This window comes from Xenopus laevis, chromosome 5L, assembly GCF_017654675.1.
Source record: "Xenopus laevis strain J_2021 chromosome 5L, Xenopus_laevis_v10.1, whole genome shotgun sequence".
Classification (NCBI taxonomy): Eukaryota; Metazoa; Chordata; class Amphibia; order Anura; family Pipidae; genus Xenopus; species Xenopus laevis.
The window spans coordinates 80,267,997-80,291,759 of NC_054379.1; the positions used below are offsets into that span (position 1 = coordinate 80,267,997).

Sequence of the window (23,763 nt, forward strand, 5' to 3'; positions counted from 1 at the left end):
AATCAATCGTTCAGCAATGGAAATCTTTTGTGTCCATGGGGACCTTTATTCAAATAAAGCTGTATTGCACTTACAATTTAGCAGACAATAATCATTAGAAAAGTAGATTCAATATGTTCCCAATATGTTCTATATTGTAACAAATACATTAAAACAAACAAATATATAAATATATTTAAGAATATAATCAGTATATCTGTGCATCTGGTCAATTTAATTGCCATGATAGTTCCCCTTTAAAATCCAATTTACATAGCAACAATGTTATGCATGCATCAAAACTGGGAAATATAGTGATACCTTGTATTGGCTATTTTTGTAGATTCTAAAATTAATTCTGAAATCAATTTAGGTTCCTTCTTTGGGATTACACCAAGCCTGAAAAAGTTTTTTCTACTAATTTAGCCAATAAAAGGTATCACTGTATATACAGTCAGATGCGGCTGGGTCACTAGACTTCAGGGTATAACAGAACCAATTCCGACAAAACCTGACTAGACAACGTGCCAATATTTGGAAGAGGGTTGGTATTAGGATACTTATTGGCACATTTACTCAGTTCGGGTGAACGAATAGAATAAAAAAAACTTTGAATTTCGAATGTTTTTTTTGGCTACTTCGACCATCGAATTGGCTACTTCGACCTTTGACTACGACTTCGAATTGAACGATTCAAACTAAAAATCGTTTGACTATTCAACCATTCTATAGTCGAAGTACTGTCTCTTTAAAAAAAACTTTGCCATCTAAAACCTACCGAACCTCAATGTTAGCCTATGGGGAAGGTCCTTGGTCGAAGAAAATTGCGGTAAATCCTTCGACTTCGATATTCGAAGTCGAAGTATTTACCTTCGGCAGTCGAATATCGAGGGTTAATTAACCCTCGATATTTGACCATATGTAAATCTGCCCCGTAGTGATTATCAATAATAATAATCTATTTAAAACTTTATTTACTGTTATATTCTTGTTTAAATACTTATTTTAATGATTTGATGGCTGGTTTATATTTTCTTTGTGGTTAAGTAAATCCTAGTAAACTGCCAACTATAACCCTCATATACGCCTTCATATAACCAATAGGCAAGTGCGCAAATATCTTAAGGTCTCCGTAGACGCAAAGATTTTTCGTTGGCGAACGATCGATTTCAGTGCAATCCGACCATCCGTCAAGTTATCGTGAAGTTAGTGGGAATCGATTGATCGTACATCTTACGATTTTTCGTCCGACATCTGTCAGAAAATTGATTGGCCAGGTTAAAAAAAATGTTATCAGTCCCAGTGCAATTTATCTATGTTTGCAGGGCCAAGCAGGCAGCTACCCTCCTGGCAATATCGCTTGAAATGGTCTTTTTAGTTGATGGACACATTGTACATTTAAACGATCATTTCGAGATTATTGTGCAGATACTGGACAGAAAAAAAGACTGCCATAAGCCACAGTAACAAAGGAGAATTGTCTGGTAGCTGTGACACACAAGTAGCCCCGTGTATATGGAAAGCATTTTAGGACATTGTCTGGAGTACACATGCTCCTGCGTGGAAGAAGAATGCAGACTCGCTTTGTTATTGTACTCACATCTACGTCCTGGCCACATATAATGTTGCAATCTCCCCCTCCCTCCTCGGTCCTCACACACACACACACACACACACACACACACATCCAGGAACTATCCATAATATTTGCATATTATTCAACTCGCTAGTTCCTCTTCCTGTTCATACAGTGACAGCCTTACTAGCAACACGCACTCACCGACAGCTCAGGCCCAGGACCCAGCCCAAAGGTAAACTCTCAGAAAAGGCATGAAATCAGCTGCTAATTGTAGTTCTTATAGCAATGAGCCTTGGCTCTGAGTTTGCGCTCTATCTCTCTCTCTCTCTCTCTCTCTCTCTCTCTCACTATATCTCTTATATAAGGACTACATGATATCATGGCCTTTGTGCTTAAGACGAACACTGTGACATTTTTGCCTGTGGTGTTTTTGTTTCTATAATTGCCTTTCCCAGAAGAGAATGCTGGCAGGTTAGAAATAATGTCACTTGGCTATTCCCTGTATATTGGCAGTGTCTGTGGGAGGGGCCAGCACGTAGCTTGTTATTCTTGTTTCACTGCTGTTTCAGACTTTGTATGTATATTTAGCTAGTAAAGAGGTGCATATTCTAGGTCCCTGCTATACAAGAAACTGATTTATTATTTATTTATACAATGAAAGCAAGTTACACTTTCAAATTACAATACGTTTAGAACTAGCAGGTGTACAGGTATAGGATTCATTATCTGGAATGTGTGGGACCTGGGATAAGGTAAATTTTGGTCATTTTGATCACCATTTCTTAAAGGAGAAAGAAAGGCCTATTAACTTGGGGGTGCCAAAAGTTAGGCACCCCCAAGTGATTGTATATACTTACCTGAAATCCCGGGCTGGTGCTCCTATCAGCAGAAAACTCAGCCGGTCCAGGGGTTCTTCCAGCGAGCACCACAGAACGATCGGCTTACGGCTTCTTCATTCTTCACGCTGGTGCAAATGCGCAGTAGCGTGAAAAGCCGAACTACAGCAAAGACGTCGGCTATTTTGTTCTACTGCGCATGTGTCTGCTCCGGGAAATTAAAAGAAGAAGAAGGAAGCCAATCACTCCGTGGTGCCTGCTGGAAGAACCCTCAAGACGGTACAGTTTTCTCCTGAAAGGAGCACCGGCCTAACTTTTGGAACCAGCATGTAAATAGGCCTTTCTTTCTTCTTTAAAGAGATACTGGCATGGGAAACCATGCTTTTTTTTTCAAAAGACCTGATTTAGTGCTGCTCCAGCAGACTTCTGTACTGAAATCTGTTTTTCAAAGGAGTAAATAGGTTTTTTTTATATTTGATTTTGAAATCTGACATGGGGCTTGACATATTGTCAGTTTCCCAGGTGTATATATATATTTGAGCACTTAGATTTTACTCCCAGTTAAAATAGTCAATCTCATCAGCCTAAACCAAAACAACCCCCTAAAATAGCAGAGATTGTAAATAAACCAGATAATGAAACGGCTAGTAAGTATGTAACGGACCTACAGAGTTAGTTTTTTTTACCTCAGGACCAGATATGAATTACTAATAATGATGATATTAATAATGAATAATTAGGCAAAACAGTCTTAACATTAACTAACCCAACAATTGTATGGTGGCATCTAAGGATTTTATGATGACATCACATGGCATCATCAGTGAACCTTTGGGATTGCAGTCATAGTTAAGTTGGGTTGAAAAAATCAAGTTCAACCCCTCCAAATGAAACCCCAGGGCACATACATACGGTAGTTACATAATTAAGCTGTGATGAAAAAAGAAGTTGGGTTGCACACATGCAGTAATAGAAGTATAGAATAATAGAAGTATAAAGGCCATAAGGCTGCCATCATGGGGGGAACAGTTGTCCCGGGGCCCGGTGGCACTTAAGGGGGGGCACTTACTTGAGTTAGCCAGCCCCCCTGCCAGTATCAGACTGGGCTGCTTGCCGTTTTCTTTATACTCCTCTACATCCTGCACAATCAAGACCTTCAGTGATTTGATAATGAGAGGACACCTAATACAATTGTGCTCTCGTGTAAAGGAGGTTTATTTCAATTGTTTATTAGAAGAGAGGCAAAAAAGCAAGACTTTTTGACTAGCAGAAAAGAAATACAAGTACAAGCACTGAGCAATGAAGTTTGGAGGCAAAAGGGAAAAAACACAATATATGGGGAGCAGAGTAGAAAATGTAAGGGTTAGAGAAGCAGGGGGAGGGGAAGTCTAATAAAAAGAGGGGGATTCAGAAAGGGGGAGAAGAGGAATTGAAAGAGTACAAACCAAGAGATCAGAAGATAAATGTAGGGGGAGGAAAAATGGGTGGGACAAAAAGTAGAGAAGAGATGGAAGAAGAGGAAAAGTGGAAAACAAAAGAGGAAAGAGTGAGGGAATAGCATGATATGGAGAGAGTAAGAGAACAAACCAGAAAGTGGTTACAGAAACCATAACACCTCCTCCAGCTGCTGAATTGTGTGTCAGTGCTTGTATTTGTGTACCAGTACCTGTCTTATATACACACATAGAGATATGCTGTGACATTATATATATATATACTGTATACCGTATATATACTCGCGTATAAGCCGAGTTTTTCAGCACACAAAATGTGCTGAAAAAGTCTACCTCGGCTTATACTCGAGTCAATGACGAATGGCTGCGCTTCAGAAGAACATACGCTCCTGCGTGCGCACACCATTCACTTCCTACCCGCCCGCATCTCCCGCTCACTCACAGTGATGTCATCAGAGGCGACAGGCGTAGTTCCTCCTACTGCAGGCCCCCACCTCCGCCGTCCTGCGGCGCCTGCGGGAACTCTAGAGATGCGCTGTGGCCAAGTAACTGCGCAGGCTGGTGCACAAAGCAAAAAAACATAATTTCTACGAGCTACAGGCAGCAGAGCATTACCGTGAGTTCTAACATGGAGCTGGAGCATTGCGTGCATTTGTTGGTGTGCTTGGTGCTCGGTCTGGCCACAGCAGCGGACACAGGTGAGAGCATTTGTAGGAAATCTTCCTTTCATGTAGCGGACTGCATCAGTACATTCTTTCTGTAGCCTTTCAGCTGTGGAGTTCATTTGGCAGCCATGGCTATAGGAATGCCCCATCTCATGGGAAATAACCCATTAACAGCCTCCCTTCTGTACATATACTCTCTCATGGGTTGCTGGGGATATTTTCAGAGTAATGAGAGTCTGGATAAATGGCCTGCCATAACCCTTTAACAGCCACAGCAGTAAGCCAGTGTTACTGGGACTGACTGGGTCTCTGTGCAGCTTAGCATGAATGATTCTCACTTGGGGACAAAATATCAATGTAGATATCTTTTTAGTGAAAGGGGTTGCTCAACTTTGAGTTAACTTTTTGTATGATGTAGAGAGTGATGTTCTGAGACCGTTTGCAATTGGTTTTCATGTTTTATTATTGGTAGTTTTAAAATTTATGTTTTAGCAGCTCTCCAGTTTGGAATTTCAGCAGCTATCTTGTTGCTAGGGTCCAAATTACCTTAGCAACTAGGGAGAGGTTTAATTGAGTGTAAGCCAAAATGTGCTGAAAAAGTCTACCTCGGCTTATACTCGAGTCAATACGTTTTACAAGTTTTTGTAGGTAAAATTAGGTACCTCGGCTTATACTCGGGTCGGTTTATACACGAGTATATACGGTATATATCAGGTGATGGCACTCCAAGGAAATTTAGCAACACGGCAATTAATCAAGCAGCAGTGAAGGTTTATTGTATCATACGTTCCTGTTCCTAAATGGAAACTTTGTCGGGGAAAGGTAATCGTTAAATTGTTGGCGCTCGACATTAGGTTGGCATCAGGTTGACCAGTGGGCCCATGAAAGAAGATGCAGCCATTCTAGCTCATCTCCCCACCCAGGTCTGCAGCTTGATGACAGCAGGGGGTCCAGCTAATCCAAGTAACTGCAGCACTGCAGGTCCCCTTGGGAGATGTGGGAGTCACAGCACATTATTTAAAAGGGATGTAAGTCAAAAACAAAGAGCCCGGAGCATTACACATTTGTTAAAAAAACATTTGTTAAAAAAATCCATACTGCTGTAATAATAAATGCATTTCCGCCCTTCATTTCACTGAGCTCTGATTACTGATTGCACAAGATGGCCCCAGGCTGAACTATAGTGAAACGTTCAGCATTGCTGAGTTCTGAATGGAGCGACAGCAGCGAACTTAGCTCAGAAACAACCCTGCGGGCTGCTGTCCTGCTGTCCAGAACTTGGAGCATCACTGATGGTTTTGAAGTAATGCACCCAGATTTGTGCGATCAGTTTTCAGAGTGAGTAAATAGATTTCTTTTTTAATGGCCACCAGTGGGTGTTTTGGGTTTTTGTTTGTAGTGGCTGTTTATTTTCACTAAACAGATTTGTTTTCCCCTCTCATAGAGTTATCATTGGGCTTACAAGAACCAGGCCCTTGTCAGGTTGGATCAATGCTTTGCAAATAGTGGCTGAGGTATTTAGTGATTCCATCATGGGACTGTGTATTGCCAAATATCATTTGTACACAAGCTGAAATGTAATTTGTGAGGCAGACAGGATGTTTAACATGTTTACCTACTTCCTGTACCCACTTCCTGGTTTATGCACCTCATGGTTATTTCAGTAAATCACTAGCTAGACTGGGTGGCTGTGGCCTATTAAAGCACCACACCAAACCTAGGAAACATAGAAAGGCTTGCAAATTAGATTTGTTTATTTTCAACTGAAAAGGCTGCAACTTTCTTAAAACATACTAAATGCTTTTCCCTAAAGCATAACATTGCCACCTCAAATTCTGGGCTCTGCAGGGATTGCATCTCTGGCAATAGGTTTAATATAAATAAGGGCCCAGTAATGACCACAACAGCAGTTGCATGATAAAAGATGTTATCACACAGATACCTTCATTTAAAGGTTGACACAGGGGAACCTTAAAGGTCACGGTAGCACCAGAGTTCCCACTGCATGCGGCAAAAATGTGGCTAAAAAAATCAAGTCCAAATATAATTTTAATACAGAACAGTAAACATAATGCCAACCGGACACAGAAAATTTTGCCTACTATTGCATCCAATTGAATTCAAGCACTGGACACAATTGCTCCAAGGGCACTCCCCCTGATGAGTGTAATAGAAGTGGATTATCGGAATAAAACACTGCATGGGAGGGTAAGAAAGCATGAATGATTTGCCATTGTTTGGATGGGTTTCTTATGTGTCCTGCTTTGCTGATTGAGTTCCTCTTGATGTATTTATAGGATGAACAGTATACCAGAGGAAAATGATGAATCTTGCTATCCAGAGGCCATTTCTAGAGATGCTGACCAAGGAGCTAGACCATCTCAGAACCACACAGGCTATGGTCAACCGATGTATCTTCCAAGTAAAGACACAGGCTATGGCTCTCATTCCCCTGATCGAATGGGTATAAATAACTTGGATGCTCCACAAACTCTTATTTCATACAGTGGTAGCATGGATCCTGTAAATCATGTTAGAGCAGGTGAGTTCTTGTATTGTCTCCCGCTCTACCCAGTGAGCATTCTTCTCCTTCTTTGCTTTTCAAAATACTTCTCTGGTGCCTTCAGTAAATACCCATGAGCAATGTCATTTGTGCAAGGTACAGTCACACACAGCATTATATATTATAAATGATCTCATTCATCCCTTGCAGATCTGTACGAACATTTAACGCAACAGAATATAAGTCAGTTTTGTGTGTATTTAACACCCATCTCCTTCCACAGTGGCTACAGAACACTTGGAACCAATTACTATATACAATACTGTGTTGTGAAACCCAGTGTTACTCGTCAATTAAGTGTCATTATAAAGTATTGTCAAATATGAGGTCTCTAACCGCAATGCCCAGATTCAATATTTTTGCATGAAGATATCATAATGATGTTCAAAACTCCTTTCCTTTATATTATAGGGGCACTAAAGCACAAACCCACAGGCCCAGGACTCCTATGGAAATAAAGTTAGAGCCCTTCAAACTTGCCTTCTTTATTTCTGTGTATTATGTTGTACATTCTCCATGTTGTTTTTTGCTCAGCACATGTTCTATTCAACGCTTATTTTACATGAGCTATTAAAACAAATATTCAGGAAGCTGTCAATTTTACTAGCTTGCTACTAAGTACTTTCTTCACACCCAGAGGAAGGTTCAATCTGCATTGTGTTCTGTGTCATGGCTTGAAACTCTGGTGCAAATTGCTCTGTGCAGCTTTACTCTTTAATTAATTACAGGGCTCCAGAGCAATTATCTGTCTTCCCTTGAACTTTGTTCCTCCTGTATGCAGCAATGACCAAAACAAATCTGCATACAGAGATAGGGGCAGTTTATTATGCTCTCCAAGACAGGTAGCTTTTGGGCTAATAAGATTGCACCTTGCTAATATAGCAGTTGTAAATTTACAAAGGGCATTTTATTGGCGAGGCAGTCATAAAGTTTTGCACTGGTTTCAAGCTTTTGCCTCTGCAAATTGTGGAGAGAATTACAGTGGGAAATGCATATTTATTAGCCATTGTAGAAAAGTGCAACTCTGTATTTTTGTGTACAACAACCTTGTTTATTTCAGGTAAAACTGGAAGCATTTTTTAATAAACATACCCTGCTCTTTGTTTAATCTCCATGTTTTAGAGAAAAGGCATTATCCGCACTGCATGCTCAATGATAACTCACCTCTGCAGCAGCAATACTACCATGAAATACCCCAGCAGCCAAACAAGTATGTCAAATGTGATTTATTTGCTCAAGGTGATTCTGAAATCTGTAACACTTTAAGGGATAGAAGACAAATAAAGAGGGCCTGTATTTAAAGTTTTCTGCTTTAAAAGAGGTGGTTCACCTTTAAGTTGAATGGCCAATTCTAAGCAAAGTTTCAATTGGGCTTAATATGGATGATGGCCTTCCTGTAATTTGGAGCTTTCTGGATAGCAGACCCGTACCTGTACTTCATACATTGAATAATGAATACAGTACAATTGAAAAAATGCAATAAAACATTCTATAAGATACTAAAAGTTAACTCAGATGTCAACTACCCTTTTAAGCTTCCAATAACTTCATTATTGTCATCCCGTGCTTCTATACTGTACAGAATTGATTTTCCTATCTTCTTTGCCCTCACTATATATATTATGTGCAGTGCTGTGTTGTTGGTGCAATATAAGTAAAAAATAGTCTGCTTCCTTGTAGTAGACCACAGCAACAGCTTGATATGCGTGTGGGTGCTGTTCCTCACGGTGTGAATGAATATGAGTGGCAGGAAAATCAGCATCATAGAAGGTATCGAGAAAATCCCAGGATCGAACCAAGAGGTGTACTAAAGACAAGCAATTTACCAGAAGAAATGCGTACGTGCTTCATTTTAGCCCTTTTTAATTTATTCCTCGTTTATGCTGTAAGCTGCTGCTACTTCTATATAAAGCCTGTCTAAAATATCCATGAATAATGTTTCCTAAAAAAAGTTAAAAAGCCATTCTACTAAGTAGACAGTTCCCAGTAGTTTCTAAAGGCTTTGCATAAGCTTGTAATGTAATCAGGAGTAACAGAAGCATTTGTATTGCAGGTAAAGTTTTTATCACATACTCTGTAGACACTGCCTGGGAGGTACTCCGTCTTGCAGATCTTCTCCGAGCCAATGGATTTCAGGCCACAGTGAGTATTACATTTATTGCCAGATTGAATAATAAATACTCTATGTGTTGAGTCAGGGAAGGAGCAGTGTACCATAGTTTGAAGGGAGCAAACATTATTTTAATTCAGCCTATGCATCATTACGTTTGTATACCTACTAACAAAAATGTATGTGTATTTTGAAATTACCTTTTTTTAGCAGCTAAATGCTGACAAAATATTCACCTCAGGTGTCAAATTCATTAGATCAGAGTTGATATTTCCAAACTGAAAATGTAATTTGCCAGTGCACCTTGCCTATGGATAAATGGTGCTTTGGCAGATGAGGTAGTAAGGAGGAGCTACAAGAATAGCATTTGGCTATCTCTGTGTACAGCCAATCATACAGTATCTGTGGGACGACTAGCTGGATATTTTGAAGTCTAGTGCTACACAGGGGCTGAAACTGGCCTGCTGATTTTCGGCCTGTGTATTTCGGCCAATTTCAGCCCCAGTGTGGCACAAGCATAACGAGGATGTAAACTGTCCAAAAATCTAAGGCTATGGGAACACAGAGCTGTCGGCCTTGCTGCTCTCAGCCTGTGTATTTTTGCAGGCTGAGAAAAGCGGATCTGCTCCGTGCCCCATCTCTATTGATTTTAATAATCACACGCAGCAGAGCAGTGGGATGGTTCATCCAAATACATGAAAGCAGATGTCTTTGGGTTGTCCTCGGCACTACTCTTTGACTGCAAGCAAGCTGATCTTATTAAAATCAATAGAGATGGTTTACACAGTGTATCTGCTTCTCTCAGCCTGCAAAAATAAACAGGCTGAGAGCCACCGAGCCTAAAGCTCCATGTACCCATAGCCTAAACTTTAAAACTTTCTACCTCTCCAACCTAGGCATTACAAAAGTATTTACAGACTATTCTAATGAGGATCATACTTTAGTGTAACCAGTCCTATTGTTATCAGACATAGGGGCAAATTTACTAAAGGGCGAAGTGACTAACGCTGGTGAAAATTTGCCAGCGTGACGTCATTTCAGAACTTCGCCGATTTACTAACGGGCGCAGGCGTTACTTCACTAGCAAAGGAGATAGACTCTAGCAACTTCGCCAGCATTCGGTGCACTGGGCACAACTTTGCATGTTAGTGAATTAGCGTTGTCTGAGCGAATTTTCGCCTGGTAAAGTGTTGCGCTGCCTGCGAAGCCGTCGCTGGCAAATTTCCGCACTTAGCAAATTTTGAGATAACAATGTCTATTTTGCCTTTATTACACTGTAATCTTTGAAGGCAGACATAGTGCGGCTCAGTGCTGATCATATGATCTATACCAAGACAAGTGGGTCAAGTGTAAAAAGGATTCTATTTTGGGGAAGCAACACTGCTATAAAATTCTTGTGACCCCTTTAGTAATATGCCAATCCTGTCTAAGGAATTAATGATTGATTCACAGGTGGACGTGCTTGAGGGATCATTACGAGGCATGGATATTATCAGGTGGATGGAACGATATCTGAGTGATGTAAGTAAAACACAGATTATTCCTTGCCATAATTACAGTGCATTAATCATATTAATTTCTGCCTACACTAATAAACTGGGTAGTGAATTAGTAAATCCATTTTATATATTTATATCTTCAGTGCAATATTAAAGCTATAGGAGGTGAAGTAAGATGATTTTAAGCCTTTCAAATAGAAAAAAGAAAGACATTCAGGCTGGGCAAATTTGCCCATGGGCAGTTACCTATAGCAACCAATCAGTGATTAGCTTTTTTAAGACAGCTGCAAGTAAAACAATGAATGCAGCAATCTGATTGGTTGCCATGGGTTACTGCCCATGGGCAAATTTGCCTAGTTTTGAGAAATGGCTCCCAGTGTGATTTGACAAATATGGTGCTGTTAGGAAGAATTGCATTGAGCAAATACATTACATACATTACTCAGCAACCATATTGCTGAAATTATGAACTGGAGAGCTTTTGAATAAAAAGCTAATTAACTCCAAAACCACAAATAATAAAATAAAAACAAATTGTCTAAGACTATCACTGTCTACGTCATTCTACAAGTTCATTTAAAGTTAAACAACCACCAATAAAAGTTAAACAACCACCAATAACCAAAAAATTCAGTGTGATTACCAGTGTGCTGGAACATTTTTTTGGGGGATTTTGTCATTAAGGGTTGCACAAAAGAAATAATTTTTGGCTTTATACAGAGACAGTTCAAGGGTAAAGTGGATAGGGTGCTTACTCTGGGCTTCAGCATCAGCGTGGTCCCTCTGGGTCAGTAAAAAGCAGATAAAATATAAAGTTCCTTGGGAGTAATGTATAGTTGAAGTTAAGGACCAAAGCTGTATTGTGGGTGCAGATTTTCCACAATATATTTCAGGGGGATGTCCAGTACATCACTAGTTCCTCTGAAGAGATTCTCTGCCAAGAGTGTAAAGTGCTCTATTGTAAACACATATGTTTTTTTTCTTTAAATGTTCCATACCTGCACTTAAATTATACAGTCCTCCAAGATCCTTTGTATTTGCATGTTGGTGTAATGGAATCTACCTCTGGTCGACAAGATGGCGTCCAAGATGGCGTCCAAGATGGCGACCACCTGCCTCACCACATGGCTCCTGCTGGGCTCAGCTCTATGACCTCACCTTCTTCCCACTCCCGGATTGGTCGTCGGCGACGGAACGGACGCCGGCGTCAGAATCGGGCGCTGGCGTCAAGACGTCAGCGTGAGGACGCTGGCGTCTGCGTCTGACGCAAGCGCGTCAAAATTTGGCGCCAACCCAGAGATTATTTAAACCTACTTTCCCCTCCAGTCCTTGCCCAACTATAGGTTCCTGCTACAGAGTTCCTGGGTGTGATTTCTATATTTGATTCTTGTGTACCGATTCCTGCCTGTTCTTCGATTCTGCTTGTCTTCTGCCTGGTCTGACCTATTTGCCTGTATTTTGACGATTCTTTGGATAAACCCTCTTGTACCTCGAACCTGGTCTGGTCTCCTCTTTGGTCTACACTATTACTGTGCCTTCGGGCCCGTTACAGTATAGTTGGGCCATGGACCCTTCGGAGGAGACTCCAGCTCCACCTGATGTCGGTGGCGCTATCCGCGGTCTGGCTTCCCGCATGCAGTCATACGAAGCCCAGCAGTCACACTTCGCTCAGGCTCTTGAAGCTATCCTGGACAAACTGTCGGCATTGTCACCTGTGGCTCCGGTCCCTGTGGCCGTTCCTGCAAGCCCACTTCAGCCTTCGGAACCTCGCATTCCTGCGCCTCCCCTCTACAGCGGCGATCCTGATGCATGCAGAGGTTTCATCAACCAGTGCGAGATCCAGTTCGCCCTGCTGCCAGGTCAGTTTGTATCCGAACGAGCTAAAGTGGGGTACATGATTACTCGCCTGCAGGGGAAGGCTTTGGAGTGGGCATCACCTCTGTGGGAGAAGGGGGACCCTTTGATTGACAACGCCAGTGCCTTCATCCGTGAACTTCGGGTCGTCTTTGATGCCCCTGGTCGAGCTATGGCATCCTCTGCTCGTCTGTTCCAGATCCAGCAAGGCACTCGCTCTGTTCCAGAGTACGCTATTGAGTTCCGCACCCTAGTTGCGGAGACCACCTGGAACAATGATGGGTACCATGCCGCTTTCTACAACGGCCTAGCCATGCGGATCAAAAACGACTTGGTCTCCCGGGAAATTCCTTCTCGGTGGGAGGATCTGGTGGCGTTGGCTATAAAGGTTGACACCCGGCAGAGGGAATTTCAACTCGAGCTCGACAGAGAGCGTTCGAAGAAGTATCCCCGGTTCCAATCCACCCTGGCTCCTCGCTTCCAGAGACCCCTACTCTTCAATCCGGCTTCTGCTTTTCCCTCTCCTACTCCTGCGGTTTCTGCTTCCTCTGCTCCATCTACTGAGGAACCCATGCAGATCGGACGGGCTCGTCTTTCCGAACAGGAGAAGCTACGGAGAAGGGCTGCCGGCCTATGCCTGTATTGTGGGGGCAAATCGCACTTCGCCCATGAGTGTCCTGTGAAGCCGGGAAACGCCAGCACCTAGGTAGGTTTGGGGAGACCTATCTGGGTGGTGTTTGTCATTCTCCCCAACCCTCTACTCAACGCTTCCTTCTTCCAGCACAGATCCAATTCGGTTCCCAGAAGATCCCAGTGCAAGCTTTCCTGGACTCTGGTGCTGCCGGAAATTTCATTTCAGTTTTTGCTGCTCGTCATGCGGTTCCCCTACAACCCTTGGCCTCTCCTCTGCGGGTGTTGGCTATTGATGACCGCCCTCTGTCTTCGGCCATTATTTCTCAAACCACCGCTGAACTTTCTCTTAGAGTAGGCACCATGCATCTGGAGAGATTGGCCTTCCTACTCATCGATTGCCCTTCAACTCCACTCGTTTTGGGACTTCCCTGGTTGTGCACCCATAATCCAGTCATTGACTGGTCCTCCTCTCAAGTCTCCCGCTGGAGCCCCTATTGCCAACGGAACTGTTTGCCTGCTGTACCCCTTATCAAGGTTTCTTCTGTTTCTTCCAAGTTGTCCCTTCCATCCGTCTATCAAGATTTTGCTGATGTCTTCAATAAGGGCTCTGCAGAGACCCTTCCTCCTCATCGACCCTATGACTGTCCGGTCGAACTTCTTCCTGGTTCCATGCCTCCCCGGGGTCGCACCTATCCTCTTTCCCCCTCTGAGACGGCTGCCATGAAGACCTACATTCAGGAAAATCTCCAAAGAGGCTTCATCCGCCCTTCTTCCTCCCCTGCTGGTGCTGGATTTTTCTTTGTCGAAAAGAAGGACGGAGGTCTGCGACCATGCATCGACTATAGGGGGTTAAACAAAATCACCATTAAAAACCGTTACCCTCTCCCCCTAATATCCGAACTCTTCGATCAGTTAAGAGGGGCCAAGATCTTCACTAAGCTGGATCTTCGGGGTGCCTATAACCTCATTAGAGTTCGTGAAGGGGACGAATGGAAGACCGCCTTCAATACCCGAGACGGGCATTATGAATATCTAGTCATGCCGTTTGGACTATGTAATGCCCCCGTAATACCCTCTCCCCCTAATATCCGAACTCTTCGATCAGTTAAGAGGGGCCAAGATCTTCACTAAGCTGGATCTTCGGGGTGCCTATAACCTCATTAGAGTTCGTGAAGGGGACGAATGGAAGACCGCCTTCAATACCCGAGACGGGCATTATGAATATCTAGTCATGCCGTTTGGACTATGTAATGCCCCCGTGGTCTTCCAGGAGTTTGTAAATGATATATTCAGAGACCTGTTGGGGCAAAGTGTCGTCGTCTATCTGGATGACATTCTTATCTTTTCCAAAAATCTCCTCGAGCATCGCTCCCAAGTGAAGGAAGTTCTTCTTCGCCTAAGAAAGAATAATCTCTTCGCTAAATTGGAAAAGTGTTCGTTTGAAGTGTCTTCCATCCCTTTTCTTGGGTACATCATCTCCCAGCAGGGTTTCAAGATGGATCCAGCCAAGGTTTCCGCAATTCTTGATTGGCCCCTCCCCACAAGTGTCAAGGCTATCCAAAGATTTATTGGCTTTGCCAACTATTACAGACAATTTATTAAAGGTTTCTCTTCCAAGATCTCTCCTATCCTGGCCCTTATCCGCAAAGGGGGTAAACCACAGCACTGGCCTCCTCTAGCCTTGGAAGCCTTTGAAGCCTTGAAAACTGCCTTTTCTTCTGCACCTATTCTCAGACACCCCGAACTTCTTCTTCCCTTCTTCCTCGAAGTCGACGCCTCAGATGTGGGAGTTGGAGCTGTCTTGTCACAGAGATCATCCTTGGATGGGAAGCTACATCCCTGTGCATTCTTTTCTAAGAAATTTTCCTCCTCCGAGCAGAACTACGATGTGGGGAATCGTGAGTTATTGGCAGTGAAACTCGCCCTGGAGGAGTGGAGACATTTACTGGAGGGATCCTCCATTCCCGTGACCATCTTTACAGACCATAAGAACCTTGAATTTATCCAGTCCCTCAAACGTTTGAATCCTCGACAAGCCAGATGGTCACTGTTCTTCTCCCGTTTTAACTTCGTCATCACCTTTCGTCCTGGCTCTAGAAATAGGAAGGCTGATGCTTTGTCAAGAAGTTTTGTTCCTGAAGTTCCCTGCTCCGAAGATCCTGAACCCATTTTGCCTTCCTCCAAGATCGTCGCTGCCCTATTTCCCTCCTTGGCTTCGCAAATCCTTTCCGCTCAAGCCTCTGCTCCTGACAATATTCCTCTAGGGGTTGCCTTTGTCCCTCCTGATTGTCGCCAGTCTATCCTATCCCAGGCTCACAGTTCCAAACAGGCCGGTCATCCCGGAGTGGAGAAGACTACCGAACTCCTTTCTCGCCTGGTGTGGTGGCCATCCATGAGAAAGGATGTTAAAGATTTCGTTTCTTCTTGTACCATCTGTGCCATTTCCAAGTCTGGACATTCTCCTCCCAAAGGACTCCTTCTTCCATTACCCATTCCATCTCGTCCTTGGACTCATCTTGCCATGGATTTTATTGTGGATCTACCTGTCTCCTCCGGTCACACTGTCATCTGGGTTGTCGTTGACAGGTTCAGCAAAATGGCTCATTTCATTCCCCTCCACAAACTTCCCTCTGCTCCTGAACTTTCCAAGCTTTTCATCCAACATATTTTTCGCCTCCATGGATTTCCTGCCGAGATCGTCTCTGACCGTGGCTCACAATTCGTGTCTAGATTCTGGAGATCCTTGTGCAAAGCTCTCAACATTTCTTTGCAATTTTCTTCTGCCTATCACCCACAGTCCAATGGAGCTGCTGAGAGAGTAAACCAGGCTTTGGAACAGTTTCTTCGCTGCCATGTTTCCCTGTGCCAAGACGACTGGTCAGATCTCCTTCCCTGGGCTGAGTTCGCCCATAACAATGCTTTGCATTCTTCCTCGCATCAGTCCCCTTTCTTCTGTGTCTACGGTCAGAATCCTTTGGCGTTCCCTCAGGATCTTCTCCTCACTAATGTTCCTGCTGCCAACGATCAGGCTGCTCACATGATGGCTATTTGGGCTGCTGTTGCCTCTAATCTGCAGAAGAGCTCCCTGGTCCAGAAGAGGTTTGCCGACAAGAAGAGGGTTTCCGCTCCACCCTATGCTCCTGGTGACAAAGTTTGGCTTTCCACCCGTAACATCCGCCTGAAGATTCCTACCCCAAAGCTTGGTCCCAGATTCATCGGTCCCTTTCCTGTCATTGAAATCATCAATCCGGTGGCGGTTCGTCTTCAACTCCCTCCAGAGATGCGGATCCCGAATGCCTTCCATGTCTCTCTCCTTAAGCCTGCTGTGTCCTTTTCTTCTTCTTCTTCTTCCCCAGCTCCAGTCCTGGTCGACGATCACCAGGAATTCGAGGTGAAGAGGATCTTGGACTCTCGTTTTTCCAGGGGCACTCTTCAATATCTCATCGAGTGGAAGGGGTTCGGTCACGAGGAGTGCTCCTGGGTCAGGAGCTCAGATGTCCATGCGCCCATCTTGGTTCGTAGATTCCATAAACTATTCCCTCTCTCCCCTAGACTTGGTGGTCCTGAGGCCCCCCCTAAGGAGGGGGGTACTGTAATGGAATCTACCTCTGGTCGACAAGATGGCGTCCAAGATGGCGTCCAAGATGGCGACCACCTGCCTCACCACATGGCTCCTGCTGGGCTCAGCTCTATGACCTCACCTTCTTCCCACTCCCGGATTGGTCGTCGGCGACGGAACGGACGCCGGCGTCAGAATCGGGCGCCGGCGTCAAGACGTCAGCGTGAGGACGCTGGCGTCTGCGTCTGACGCAAGCGCGTCAAAATTTGGCGCCAACCCAGAGACTATTTAAACCTACTTTCCCCTCCAGTCCTTGCCCAACTATAGGTTCCTGCTACAGAGTTCCTGGGTGTGATTTCTATATTTGATTCTTGTGTACCGATTCCTGCCTGTTCTTCGATTCTGCTTGTCTTCTGCCTAGTCTGACCTATTTGCCTGTATTTTGACGATTCTTTGGATAAACCCTCTTGTACCTCGAACCTGGTCTGGTCTCCTCTTTGGTCTACACTATTACTGTGCCTTCGGGCCCGTTACAGTTGGCAATCATTAAATTATGTAATTTTTTTAGGTGGGTCTCAGCCATTATGCACAGCTAAGGACCCAATTTCTCTTGACCTAACACATGCTTTATAATATACAAACCTGTTTCATTGCATTTTTTGTGCATTCTTTTTTTGCCACAGATGAGTGTCATGATAATCGTGGCAATCAGTCCACAATACAAGGTGGATGTAGAGGCTGATTCATCCCGACCATCAGATGATCATGGCCTGCATACTAGATACATACACAGAATGGTAAGTAGTAAGGTGCTCTGTTGTGCTAATGCCCAGCAGTAAGAAGGAAACTTAGTTAATTAATAATATGAAATATGAAAGTACAGTCTGGAGTGAACTGATAGCTAATATAACAGCCAGAACACTACTTCTTCCTTTGCATCTCTAACCTGTAAGTCAGTAAGACACTTGAAAAAGAGCCACACAGCTCGAAACATGTTGTGTTAAAATAAAAAACTTGCAGCACAGCTTCTGCAGTTTGGAGCCTGTTTGTTCACAACTCTAAAGATTTCGCATTTGCACTAGCCTCTACCTGGGACAGAGGCCGTGACACAGGCATTCTACCGTGACCGAAAGGTACAAAAATCTTTTCTCTAGTCAGTAAGAGACTAGAATGGGGAGGGGTCACACAGGATATAACTGTTCAGTAAGATTGCTTTTGATCCTGACCTGCATGCTCAGCAAACTAAACTGAATAATTATGCCCCATTTTAGTCCATTGTATACAGACACCCTATCATTAACCTTTGACACTGGGACCCTGATCTCTAACTGACAGCTTAGAATTTTGGATGAACCACTTCATACTGAAGCTAACTAAAACCGAGCTTATAGTCTTTTCATCAAAACCTGGCCCTTTTCCCTTCTTTTACCATTAGGGTAAGGGCACACGGGGAGATTAAGTCGCCCAACGACTAATGAAAAAAATCGTCTGCAGCATGGCACTCGTGGCACTTCGTTTTCCGAAGTCGTCTGAATTTGCATCACGAGGAAACTTTGGGCTACTTCAGAAAACGAAGCGCCGCGAGTGCCATGCTGCTGGCGAGTTTTCATTTTAGCAGGCGGAAGACAGGGGAAAGCAGTTTGGGGAGATTAGTCGCCCAGAAGAAGAGGCGCCGGGCGACTAAATCTCCCGTGTGACCTTACCCTTACTATTAATGCAACGACCATTGATCCTGTTAATTGGCATGCTGTCTGGGGGTTATCTTGGATGAGTGCCTTTAGTCTCTAACCGTATTATGCCACTGCCCAAACCTGCTGCTATTTCCTACATAAAACACTAATCCATACCTTTATCCTGTGCCGTATTGACTAGTGCAATCTCCTACTAACCGGTCTCACAGACTACAACTTCTCTCTTCTGCATTCTGTCTTACTGCTGCAAGGATCCTCCTGTCTCCCCTAAGAGGGAATTTGTATATCCATTGCCTAAATCCCTATCATGTCTGCTTGTATGCAATTGATAGCATACAAACTCCTTCTGTTAACATTCAAAGACCTTCACTGCTCTGCTTCTCACTACATTTCTTCACTTGTCTTTCTTTACATTCCTGGCCGCCATCTTCATTCAACTCCGTCACTTTCTTTTTATAATATCCATTCTCACTGCCATCTCTTGTCTAAAATGTTTTTACTACGTGGCTATTTACCTCTGTAAGTCTATGCCTGAATTCTTCTGTATGGGACCACTCTCAATCTTTTCAAAAAGAAAGTCAGATCCTACCTTTTGGAGCACTAGAACATATCTTGTCTGGTCCATTCCTGGCACCTAATGGCCAATGCCAAAATCTCTGCACACTTTTCCCTTTGATTTGTGTCTGTATTTTATCCACCTGCTTAGATTGTAAGCTCCAGGGGACAGGGACCTCCTTCATACTCTTCTTTTAGCTCATGGCACTTCGTCTCTTTTTATTCATACTTATGAATGTTTAGTATTAGTATTTATTTTTGTTTGTCCTCCCCATGTGTACTTTTCTACTCTGTAAAATGTCTACAGCTCTGCCTATACATGTAGCACTTAGTAAATAAAGTTATACACACATGCTGATTGACTAACAGGTTAGGAGGAATTTGTGTTCTGGCAATTACGAGATTAATGTTCACTTCAGTCTTTATAGATGCTTTCAGGCTAACTAAATTGAATTATTGTCTCCCGTTTATTACTATAGTAATACTCCTTCACTCTTTACCCTTTTATCCATGTTTCAGTCCAGTTTATTTCTAATTAGCAACCCATTTCACTGTATCTTTAGAAAAATTATGGTTTAAAAAAGAAAATAAAGAATGCATAAATAGTATCTATCTATATATTTTCCCTTCATGATGGCCCTTTAAAGACTAATAATTATTTGAATTGCTAAATTTTTTCCATTTATACACACCACCAATAAGAAATGCTTATGTCTCTGCTGTCTTTGTTTATGCAGAGTTATGGCCATTTTGCTGTGACATGGCTTAGTGGCTTGACCGATAGCAAATACATATGTTTTGGGCTATACAGTATTAATTACAATTTCAGTATTCTTGCAATAAAATATTCATATAACACAATGGAATTGTTTTATTACATATCTTATTTTTAGATGCAAATAGAGTTTATAAAACAAGGAAGCCTCAATTTCAGATTCATTCCAGTGCTTTTCCAGAATGCTACAATGGTAAGTTGCATATCTATTGGGGAGAATATTTTAATACAATTTATGTTAAGCAACAGGGTCTTAGCTAATTTCTATGCCAAAATAATTTTCTATATATGATCAAATGTATCTGGACAACCCTCCTAAAATTGTATTTATGTAGTTCTGACATTCACTTCTCAGGCTAACAAACAAATTTGGTTTTGGTGGATATTAGGAGAAAGAGAAGTTGTTAGATGTAAGATATATATATATAGCTGTAGACTTTTTTTGATTAATAAATACTTAGGCATGTTACAGTTACAGTGTCTTCTTTTATATTTCAACTTAAAGCATCAAATGTTTTCTTACTGAACTTTGTTATGGTAGGTGGCCCCGAATATTTCTTTGTGAGCCACACTCAGGTGTAAAAAAAGTGCTGGTGAGCCACCAAGCAGGAAAACAGTTCCTGAAATTTAAAAATGGTAACCTACTTTGAGGCCACTAGGAGCAACATCAAAGTCACTGGTTGGAAAAACACTGGCTTGTGAGATCATGTGGTGGTTGTTTTCCATAGTACAAACAATATGTCTACACAAATTTCAGCATTTATAAACCAAAAACAGCCTGTGACAAAGTGACACACAATTTCAATTCATATAAATGTTAGGAGGTTGTGTCACAGAAGCCCAAGAGTGTCTCTAAATCTTTGAAGTGAAGCTGGTATCCTGTCCTCCGAAAACACAATGGAAGATTGCTGTTATCGGTCTTTGCTTTTTAAAAATGACTGTAGCATTTCCTGGATGTATTGTGGTTATGTCCATTGGCTAGTGTTCCATGACCTGCACTGGTTTCTTGTATACGTTAGCAGTAGCACACTCTAGAATGGTCTCTAGAGAAGATAAGGAAGTCTGAGTTAAAGGAGACGGAAAGTCATTTTATATTTGGGGGTGCCAAATGTTATGCATCCCCAAGTGATTGTATTTACTAACCTAACAGTCTGGGCCGGTGCTCCTATCAGCAGCAAACAACCAGGGTTCTTGCAGAGCAATCCTCTTCCTGCTTCTTCTCTCTTCAAATTTCCCAGGGCAGACGCATGCACAGTAGAATGAAATAACCGGCTTTTTCATTAAAGTTTGGCTTTTTGCTCTACTGTGAGTACACTCCCACAAGATGAAAGAAGAAGCAGGAAGAGGATCACTCCATGGTGCTCAATGGAAGAACCCATGCTGGTGTACTTTTCTGCTGATAGGAGCACCAGTCTGAATACAATCACTTGGGGGTGCCTAACTTTTTCACCCCCAAGTATTAAATTACTTTCCTTCTCCTTTAAGTTGTCATTCATTTTGAAAGAAAGAAATCTGCAAGCAGACTGTATCTCCTTTATTAAAGCTTTGGAAAACAATGTAATAAATAAAAAAACACCTAAAATAATGTTTAGTGAACATGAATGTGCATATTGATTATTTGTCTTTCAGGAGCATGTGCCAGCCTGGCTGAGAAACACTAATATTTATCGGTGGCCAGAGCAAACAAACCATCTCATCTTGCGTTTGTTACGGGAGGAGGTATTTATAACCCCACCTGTTGGAAAACTGCCATTACTTCAAGTACAGTCAATCCTAAGACCTTGATGAGGGCAAGCATAGCAGGCCTGCACATTACAAGGTGTCTTGTTCAAGGTTCCTGATATTCCAACAATCTGCTGGGAGGAAGCAGACATGATATCCAGCATTTTTTTTACTTTTACTCTTAATGAGGGCATTTCACTGGGGTCTGAGCATTATTGTACTTGCTTGTTTTATTCTCTGTGTTTAAAGGAAAACTATACCCCCCCAAACAATGTAGGTCTCTATAAAAAGATATTGCATAAAACAGCTCATATGTAAAACCCTGCTTCATGTAAATAAACCATTTTCATAGTAATATACTGTACTTTTCTAGTCGTATGTGCCATTGGTTAATCATAAAAAGAAAATTGGCATTTTAAAAAATAAGGGCCACAAACATACAAAGAAACCATACTCGATATTCGAATTCGAAGGATTTAACTTCGAGGGTCGAATTTGAGGGTTAATTAACCCTCGATATTCGACCCTTGATAAATATGCCCCCAAATATGATGTAAATTGTCTGTTGCTTAAGTGTTCATTTTGGGGATATAGTTTTCCTTTAATATAAAGTGTGCATGGCTATCGTGGTGCTTCACATTCAAGTGTTTACTACAACCATCAACCTTACAAACCCACACACCTCACACATACATTTACAGACTTAAGCTGGCCTTAGACACAACGATCTGATCGTACGAATCGTGGATTTGTACGATTTTCGGAACGTGTGTAAAGAGTCCCGATATTTTTCGGTCGTTTGGTCGATCAGACAGGTTAAAAGATTTCTGTCGACTGCCGATAATATCTCTGCGTGTATTGCCGATCGTACGATTTTCAGTGGGAGACTGTCACTAGCTTTGTCTATCGTAGGATTGCTGTCAGGGGCAGAACATCGGCTGATCTGTTCTTTAACTACTTTATTTGGTTGGAATGGTAAGACTTTGATCTGAATGGTTAGTGACAGGTCGGGACATGGGAAAGTCCGATCGTACAATGATTCGTACGATCGGATCTTTGCGTCTATGGCCAGCTTAACACTAACATACATTAATCACACATATTGATGCTAAGACAAAAATGTGTTTGATTTTGCTGGATATGAAATATTGCATTGGCAATACAAATGTACGTTTCACTTTTGAATGTGTAAGTCATTTAAGGGGTACTGCAATTCTCTGACGGTTCTTATAATGATATCCAATGATACCTGTAACATTTTTCCAAAGATCTGTAATACATGATCCTTTCACTAGATGGTGCAGTAAGATAAAATGTGCCTCTACTTTGTTTTGTTCGTAAATGTCATCTGGTATGGCTGCTTGGCCTACAAGACAGAATTCCTTAGCCTTTAATGCATATACTGAATGTAGACATAATAAAATATTTGTTTCTGTCGATTATTGCACTTTACAGCAAGTCAGTACAACTCTTGATGGATAGTTGCTGAAAAAAAAATGATTTTGCCGATTTTTTTGTATTTTTCAATTGAACAAAAATAAAACGTGGTATGGTGGCTTATCAATTTTATGATCATAACTTTGTAACAAAAAAACCCTGTTTTTTAAAATAACATGCACTTGCATATTTACTTGAATTACTTAGACAGGGCTTTAAATATTTAAATGTTTTGAAATTTGCCTTAGGTGTGCACCCACAAACCCCCCTTTTTGTTTATTAACAAAAATAAAAGTCAAAATTGTTCATGCTTCTTAAAATGTACACAACCCCTCACCTTTTGCACACCCTGACTTTTCAGATGAGGCAGAAAGCAATTGCAGACAAAATATTCCACAAATCCTACCTTCAAGTGCTACGGCAAACATCTTGTCTCTGATTTCATCTCTAATTATAAGAACAAAGAACAGGGTACAAGGTTTACACTGACCAGTCTTTTGGATTCTCATTGAAGGATTATTCTGCATGCATTAGGTCCCTGTCACATGGGTAAGTAGCCGGTGGTAAAATAAATGCATTGCCGCTGCTTTAAGATGCAGGCAAGGGACCTTCAGCTGGTGGGAAGGAGCTTCAGATGTTTTTTGCCCATGCTAGAGGAAATTAATCGTCTGTAACAAAATACCATGGGAGCAGGGCCCTTAGGCTACTGTACGCACAAAGATGGCAAAAATTGTATCCTTCTCAAGCCATGTTGCTTAAAGGGGTGGTTCACTTTTAAAGTGAATTCAATCATTTTGTGGCAAAACCCGATAAAGTTCCAAAACCCACCAGCACTCCCTGACCTCTCCGGTA

General features: G+C 42.3%; 1 protein-coding gene across 6 annotated transcripts; it reads left to right on the forward strand.

Moving 5' to 3' along the window:
* The first annotated feature begins 1,682 nt into the window (after window positions 1-1,682).
* LOC108716826 (E3 ubiquitin ligase TRAF3IP2) lies at window positions 1,683-23,034 on the forward strand. Of its 6 annotated transcripts, none has more exons than XM_018263297.2 (9): window positions 1,683-1,790; window positions 6,811-7,055; window positions 8,199-8,286; window positions 8,742-8,914; window positions 9,130-9,218; window positions 10,639-10,707; window positions 17,415-17,528; window positions 19,871-19,945; window positions 21,382-23,034. In XM_018263297.2, the coding sequence occupies exons 2-9, from the start codon at window positions 6,812-6,814 to the stop codon at window positions 21,535-21,537; spliced, it is 1,008 nt and encodes a 335-aa protein (XP_018118786.1). In that variant the 5' UTR covers window positions 1,683-1,790; window position 6,811; the 3' UTR covers window positions 21,538-23,034. The 6 variants fall into 6 exon arrangements, with proteins under 6 accessions (XP_018118786.1, XP_018118783.1, XP_041418921.1 ...); XM_018263294.2 differs by lacking the exon at window positions 1,683-1,790 and adding an exon at window positions 5,692-5,851; XM_041562987.1 differs by lacking the exon at window positions 1,683-1,790 and adding an exon at window positions 5,692-5,851 and having other exon boundaries at window positions 8,760-8,914.
* Window positions 23,035-23,763: the final 729 nt, after the last annotated feature.